At 39.2% G+C, this 8570-nt stretch overlaps 1 protein-coding gene across 1 annotated transcript; it reads left to right on the top strand.

Moving 5' to 3' along the window:
- Positions 1-267: 267 nt before the first annotated feature.
- On the top strand, positions 268-2988 carry tmem70 (transmembrane protein 70). The gene is made up of 3 exons (XM_035671384.1): positions 268-539; positions 1640-1739; positions 2157-2988. The coding sequence occupies exons 1-3, from the start codon at positions 351-353 to the stop codon at positions 2600-2602; spliced, it is 735 nt and encodes a 244-aa protein (XP_035527277.1). The 5' UTR covers positions 268-350; the 3' UTR covers positions 2603-2988.
- The last annotated feature ends 5582 nt before the right edge of the window (positions 2989-8570 follow it).

Below are 8570 nucleotides of genomic sequence, written 5' to 3'. Positions count from 1 at the left end.
TTGACTAAAACTAAAAAACTAAAATTAAACTGTAACTTATACACTGTTAATGATTTGTTTGTTCAGTGTTGATTTATTTTGCATTTATAGAATACAGTCGAAATGTCGAGAATAAAGATGAAAACAATTTGAGAATAAAGTCAATTCCTTCGTTCTCTATGTGTGTGATACCTGCACAACCCCCAGTGTTTTCGATGTGCCCATTTTTCATTCTTCCGGTGTGTAGGTGGCGGTAATGCACCTAGCTGGTTTCCTAACCGCCATTATTAAAACTCAAATAAGGAGAGGAAGAAGCGGAAGTACTACAAGCGTGTGTGAATGAATCAGCGACGGTCGCTAAGAAAATAACAATGTTTTATACAAATGTCCTGCGTAGATTACGACCCTGTATTGTTTCTCAGACATTCAGTAATATTGACGTGACGGCCGTGCGACATGGTGGGCCGTTTACCGTGTGTTGTTTCAGAGCGGTTAGCCAACAGCAGCTAACGGTAAATGCTGTCAGAAGGTCGTCCCTCAAGCTACCGTCAAACAGCAAGGTATTTAACCTAGGACTGATATTTTGTTTTCATTATCATCATCATCAGATGACCTATATAGTGTAGTTCGGGAGTTAATACTTTACTGGACATATTTAACGTTACATGACCTATGTAAGAAAAGGTAGCCGCTGAGATCACACTGTCTGCAATCGACTGTTAATGCCTGCAGGACTGTGCGAGATCTCAGAGTGGCTTACCAAGAGTTTTTTTTTTAGACCTAACGTTATATACGAGTGTCACTCGAGGTTCAGCAAAATAAGAAGATATTCGGTGAATATGTGTTGTATATAAATAGCCATTCATTTATTTTATGTTATAAATATATTGACAGCTTTGAAACCTTTCAGTTCATTACAAAATTACAGATTATTTTACAGCTCGTCTCTGCCTCCTCTCCCAAGCTCTTAAAGACTCTGCAAAGCACAATTCTAGTTTTTCCATAATCATCCAGCCAAAATAAATCATCATAAATAGAGGACTTTTTACTAAAATATAGCTACATCCCTTATGTGCTTGTAGGCCGCAAAACAAAAAGTGAACCTCATTTTCAGTTTGACCTAGCTCCCAGAACAAAGAACAAAGGCTTTTCTTTATACATGGAAACATTTTATTCCTGATTCCTGAGTAACCTGTTCTGGAAAATCTAAATAAATTATTTTCCATGCTTTGTGCTTTTGTTGGAATAGAAACAACAACGTGTATAAAATAGTTTGTCAGTTATATATATATATATATATATATTTCCATTATGCATTCTATTACAGTGTCATTATCACATATTAGCTTAAATTGTTTGAATTGCATTCATAATGGTCTGAACAAGTATTTGACTTGAGACCTGCAGAGACCCTATAGACCTCAGTATAAAAACATGTAATTGGAGTAACACCTGTGTGATCCTTTCAAAAAAAGTTATCAGTATTATTCTGTAGACTTTATGGCAGAACAGTACTTACTGTCACTGTTGGTTAGCGGCCTTTGGATTTCAGAACTGACACGTGCCTTTTTCCATCGAAGTGTCCTGTAGGTGAACAGAGTAACTAAACCCTGCCAATGCCAGCTTTCATTTTGTGTTTTTCTGCTGTTTCTTTGAGTAGGTGCAGTCTCACTGTCTGTCCGCCCGTTGTCTCTTAACGGAAGCCAGCTCTGAGGTTGGGAACCTCATTTACACCGGCAGCTTGGGCAGAGCTGTTCGAGGTGAGTTACTGTCATCTTTTTACATATCAAAAAAAACAACTGATCACCATTGTCTAAGTAGATTACTGTGATTACTATTTTTTTCCAGCATAACACCAGGTAAAGGCTATAGTATATGACATTATGTAATGTAAACCCAAAACATTTCAATCAAGTAAAAAACATAAACTCCGCCCCCTCCATTTTAGCACATGGGATTTTAAGTAATTCATACCACGCAGATATATGTTCAATTGTTAATTTTTCTGACCAGTTTGGTTTTAATCAGTTATTTGAATCTATAAAAAGGGGGTTCAATTACATAATTGACAGCTGAGTCCTGCTCATCATTAAGTCAGCCAGGTGTATGGGCAGGACCTAGATAACGGCATACACTGATTTGGTAACCTGTGTCCTCTGAATCCTCTCTTTTGTCAGGGGTAAAGCTGTTCTCCTACAGCACCAGTGGGGCGAGCCTCTTCCTCATGCCCCAGATCCTCCTGAAGACTGGACTAGGTGTCGAGAGCTTGGCCCTGCAGGTCGCTTTCTGCGGAGTCATCGGCTTCTTCACCATTGTCACCCCTGTCCTCCTCCACCTCTTCACCAGAGGCTATGTGATCCGCCTGTACCACAACCCTGACACAGACACCTACACTGCAATCACATACAGCGTCTTCCTCACTGAAAAAAAGAGCGTGTTCCATCAGAGGCAGGTCAAGATCCCAGCTGTTAGCAAGATGTTCACCACCTTTACCGCAGACCGTATGGGGCTGCTAGTAAACCCGGATCTGTTCCCCTTCCCGCACGACTACAACCACCTGATGGGCTATGATAAGCCCTTCACGTTCGACACAGACAACATGAACAGACCTGATGAGAGCTGAAAGACTCATTGCAAACTGTGTGATTACTGTTGGTACGTACTCTACCAGGGTGGAACATCCATGGAGGACTTATATAATATATACAATATTATATATCATGTTAAAAAATTGTAACTTCATTAAAAAAAATTTGTCACTTTCAGGATGTAAACCATATTCTGTTTAGCTGTAAGTATTGTCATCAGTTTTCAAACATGAGGTAATTTCATATTGTTGCCTTAGTGTCTAATCTGAATACTTTTGGATTGCATCAAAATCAAGCATTGAAAACATTGCACCTTGCCACAAAATTCCACAAATATTCAATTGCAAATAAAATGCATTTCACATACTCAGCATTTATAGTTGGTCAAATAAAATAACAGTGAATGTCTTATGTGATTATTTATCCTTTTTATGTGTGCTTTTTTTATGTGTGTACCATTGTTTTTGATGTTAGCATGGTTGTTAGCTTTGGGTTGAGTCACAACCATTCAGAGGCTGAGTTCCTGACTTGTCGACTAGTCAGAGGCTGTGTGTGCATGTGTGTGGCACAATGGAATAACTGGAGACTTACCTCATTCTCCAACTATAGAGCCTAGAGGGCTAATAGAGTGTTGCTCCCCTGCCCCCTCCCTTCAGAAACCTATGGGTGACTTCAGAGACTACATACATTTATAATTATACAGTCAATGGTTTTTAGCCTAGCGGTTGTTAATGACTTGCCGGAACCCCTCTCGACCGGTTACCTGGACTGAGGAGTCAGCAGTCAGTATAAAACAGGTTTAGTAGGTTATTCCACCGTCCTTAAGCACACAGTCATAAATGTGCACAAAAAATATTAGGCTGATGGGTTACTACTAATTAAAACGTGTTGTCTTCAAATTCATGTAGTTTTTAATATTTCTAATGTAGAAATAAGGGTGTCTGGGAGGAATAGTAGATCTATTAATCTAATCGACTTGTCAGAACAAGCATAACATGGTGAGAGAAGATCAAAATGAACCCCTGCTGTCTCAAGATAAAGTATTTAGAGCAACTTAAAACAATTTGTATTTCATATACATCACATTTGTAATGTTTTTAATGGGAACTTTTTTTTTTACTTTGAATAACATTTCTTTATGCATAAGTACAAATAAAATATGTAAACAAAAACATAAATCGGCGAATGATATTACTTTGTAACATATATCAGTGTTATACTCTTCATGTTTAATATAGTTTTTCAATCGAGGATGGCATGACCCCAAAAGAAATATAATAATAAAACTAAATTACATTATAATTATAATAAAATATATAAATATTCCTATGCATCAATAGCTATCAATAACTTTGTCCCAATCTCTATCTCTGTTTCCCCACATGGATAATATACATGGTAATAAAGTGATTGTGATGATCACATGAGAGCTGTTATTTAGCAGCTCATTAAACACTTGGGTTATTTTTTATTCTGCATGTTGCTCTGGATAAGACTGGTAGACGGTATACAAAAGCCACCACTCACATGGATCAACTAAATGAACAAGGTTTATTTTACATAATTCTCAACATGGTTTGAATGGTTAGTACGGTACAGTATTAAAGATAACATTCCTTTATTTTGCAATGTAACGGAAATCAGAAAAAGAAATTCCAGTCCAAACATCTCAGCATGTTCTGTGGGAAACCATAGTGTCCAACTATGTCAAACAAAATATTTGTGCTCAGTCCTCAATCAGTGTTTACAGTTCTTCATCCACATTTGAAGAAAAACTATAAAGCACATTTGAGCAGGTCATTGACTGCATCACAGTTCTTATGTTAGTACCACTGATTAGTGGTTCAAAAGTTGTACTAATGGCCTTCAAGTTTCTACATCACACTGTACAAGTTGCATACTGAACCAGGTATGACTCCAAACTATTTGTGATGTCACATGCTGGTAGGCCCCGCCCCTTAATATCACACAGCAGATTAAAGTGAAAACATCCATCTAGTGTGCACATATATAAGCCATAACACTGTGAAGACTGACAGGAAAACTAATAACACGGATTATCTGGTTATCATGGCTCCTGTCGGTGGGATATATTAGGCAGCAAGTGAACTCAAAGATGTCCTCAAAGTTGATGTTAGAAGCAGGAAAAATGGGTAGTGTGAGGATTTGAGCGACTTTGAAAAGCGCCAAACTGTGATGGTTAGACGACAGAGCATCTCAAACTGCAGCTCTTGTGGGATATTCCCGGTCTGCAGTGGTCAGTACCTATTACCTACTATCAAAAGTGGTCAAGGAAGAAGAAGCGGTAAACCAGAGACAGGGTCAAGGCTCATTGATGCAAGTGGGGAGCGACGGCTGGCCCCCACTTCTGTGACTGCTATTATTACACTTAGCCATTCTATTCCACTCCATGCTTAAAACAACATACAGCATCTGTTATGTTCATTCAAGGCTTTTCACAGTACGTCTGACTTATTTATACTGTGTATTGAAAGAAATTTGGAAACAAATAAACCATACTGATACAAGTTTATTAATACAATACAATACTCAATGGATTTACACCATAGCTACAGTATTTGTTTGGTACTGCTGTTTTTCCATTTTCAGCTTCCTTCATTATATTACACATTTATTTTACACTATGCCTTCACAGATGTGTGACACACATACCTGTTTGGAGATTTGTGACTCAAAGTCAAAGTCAAAGTCAGCTTTATTGTTGATTCTTCACATGCACCAGACATACAAGGATCGAGAGGACGTTTCTCTTTTCACCCAATGGTGAACAGATAAAGTGCACAGGCAAAACAGATAAGAACAGAAAATTTAAACATATCAATTACACAAAAAGACAGACTAGCTGCAAAGTCCCTATTCTGGTAAATGGTAATGGTACATCGGACCTACACTTGTATAGTGACTTTCTAGTTTTTATTAGCCCTGTAAGTATGAACAACTTTTATTGCACTTGACTGAATGAGTTGACTGAATTTGATAAAAAATAATTGGAATTCTAAGACTACACTATCACTAGCCCATTCTCTTATGAAGGTTATGAGACTTGATACACTACTTAAAGGTTTACAGTACCTGTGACACAGAACTTAAGCTCTGTGTCCTGTTAGGAAGGGTCGTTGTTTGAACTTTTCTGGGGGCTGGGGAGTTAGGGTGGTAAGGGTTGAGGGTAGGGACAATGAATGTAAGGAAGACTGATTTCCTGACTGAGAAAAGACAAGGGATGATGACTGGGTGGAGGTCGGATGCAGGGGTATAGAGTGGGTGTTCTCGGGTAAATTGGGGGAAGAAAACAGTGGATGACATGCAGAAGTGTGAATGGGTGAGGCAGGGATGAGAGGGGTTGAGGCAGTAAGATGGAGGACAGAGGAACTACAATCACAGGAGTTGAAGGGAATCTTGGTTTTCATTGGACTGTAGCTGCTGGGGGTTGGTGGTTGGTGCGTTGTGTGTGGGGGAAGCAGCATTGGGGGACAGGATGGCGTAGGAAGGTGCATTAGGTGTTGATGTCAGGGTGCTATAGGAAGGTTGGATCATTGGTATCTGCCTCTGCAGCAGCTGCATGATGGTCACAATGTCTGCTGACATACGAGACTCCAAGCTGGAAAACACACAACATAATGAGTTTAGTACAGGAGACATGCCAGACTCTGTCCACAATAGACCTTTCTTGTGTTTGTAAACAGCAATGTAATATTTTGTGGGCAGAACTGGTGTCAGAAAGAGACAGTTCTGCAGTAAGCATAGCGTTAAATTAATCGCAGGGCTTGCACCAATCACAATCAGGCTCAGCCAAAAACAGTGACATTGCATACAATAGACTGACTGCCTGTAAAAATAAATTACAATCATATTAAGAATGCTGTTCCTACGCCAGAAAAACACCGCTCCTGCCTTGCCATCACTCTTCGCTAGTAGAAAGCAATCGTTTGCTTTGTTACTGTTACGTAAATTTATTGTTATAGATAAAATCAAACACGTTTGTCGGAATATAAAAGTTATTATGGATCTCGTTAGCCTGGTGAAGTAATTTAAAAGGTACCGTAAAACATAACATATTCACTTAGATATCGGGGCGGTGTGGCGCAGAGGCAGAGCGGGTCGTCCCCCTAATGGGAAGGTTGTTGGTTCGATACCCGGCTCCTAGTGCCACATGTCGAAGTATCCTTGAGCAAGATATCTGAAACCCAAATTGTGAATGTGTATGAATGAGTTGTTTCTGTTCAAATGGGCATTTGACATCCACTGAGTGAATGTATGTTGAAAGGGTGAATTTGCCATGAGTGTAAATGTGCTTTGGAGTGGTCGAAGACTAGAAAGCGTATACAAGTCAGGTCCTTTACATAATTTTCATTCGCTAGATTACTTACAATACACACCTACATTTACATTAACACTATTATTTCTGCTAGCATAATGTTAGCGTGCCAGGCAAGTAAAGCGCAAAGCCAGCTAGCTACAATGACAGCTGACAACATATACTGCAAATGGCAGCCCAGCCAGATCAGTCTGGATAAGTTAGCGAATGTTAATCTGCTTATCCACTTACAGGCAGACGGTTCCGCTAAAAAGTTATTCAGTGTCTAAACCTCAGTTGGCTTGCTCGCTAATGTTATTTCTAGCAAAATACTATTTAAGTTGATCTGTCAGTCTCTCCAGTATGCAGTGATGTTAACCCATATTCAACCAATCCCTGTGAATTCTATACAACCTTGGAATTTGACCAAACATAATAAATAACATAATTTCCAGTGAGTTCCATCAATCATAGCAGTACCCTGTATAAAATGTTGAGCCATATGTGACCAAAATACTAGTGATTTTATTCTCACTGGAACAAGTTGCTTTTGATTTCGAAAAAACAAAACCCAAAACAATTTTTGCAATTTTCACTTTCTCCAATAATTTCCTTGCAAAAAAAAATAAAGAATGCACTGCAATTTTTTTGAAAAACTATGATAAAACCATGATATCAGGCATTTAAGCCTGCAAAATCTTAGATGGACTGAATATAGATAGCTAAGCACTGTAGAAGTGCACCCACTATCTGCACCCAAAGTTTTACGCAACTACTTTGCTGGTATTGTGGTGTTTGACACCGATCAGCCATAACATTATGACCACCAGAGCACACTGGTGGTCATAATGTTATGCAGCCCCATATACAACAAACTGGAATGGACAAAAACTCATTTTGATAGGTACTGACCATTGCAGAGCGTGAACACCCCACAAGAGCTAGCCATCTAGCCATTACAATGTGGCCCTTGTCAAAGTCACTCAAATCCTTATGCTGCCCATTTTTCCTGCTTCTAACAGATCAACTTCATAACAAGATCACTTCACCTGTCAGTAGTCATAATGTTATGGCTGATCACGATATATATGCAATATAATGCTATATGCAAAGTCATCACCACTACTGATAAGGATCCTGGTCAAGCCCTGTGACCCACCTGGTTATCTGTTGCTGCAGTGCTTCCAGCTTGTTCTCTAGTTTCACCTTCTGCCTCCGAAAGATAATGTTTAGAGAAGGACAGGAGGGAACGTGGCACGAGGAGAGGGGATCAGGTAGCTGTTGGGAGGGAGGCTGAGGAGGAGGTGAGGGGAGGCTGTGGGAGCAGGGTACCTCCTGGTATATCTGCTCCTCTTGAGTTTCTGAGCCACAGAAACTAACGATGTTGGACACTCCTGAGAATGCATCTCGTTCACATACAGACACAGTAAGACACATACAGCATAGGGTGGTACTGTCACACAACGTTTTTTTGCTGTCTGATTTATCTCATGTGCCTTGAATATATCTTTACACCTAAAAAATTTCAGAGGCTACTTGGTGCTGATGAATAAAAATAATGATGAATAAAAATGTTATTTTGTGGACCAATTTACAGATCTTAACTCCTTACTGTTATCAACCTATTGCATACAAGATTTCTGGGTACTGAATTCCTTCAATATAACTTTTTTTTTCTTGTTCCCTCC

The sequence above is a fragment of the Morone saxatilis genome, unplaced genomic scaffold (assembly GCF_004916995.1).
Source record: "Morone saxatilis isolate NCDOM2014 unplaced genomic scaffold, NCSU_SB_2.0 Contig23, whole genome shotgun sequence".
NCBI lineage: Eukaryota > Metazoa > Chordata > Actinopteri > Moronidae > Morone > Morone saxatilis.
The sequence above is the reverse complement of the archived record's forward strand: the minus strand, read 5'-3'. Positions and strand labels throughout refer to the sequence as shown.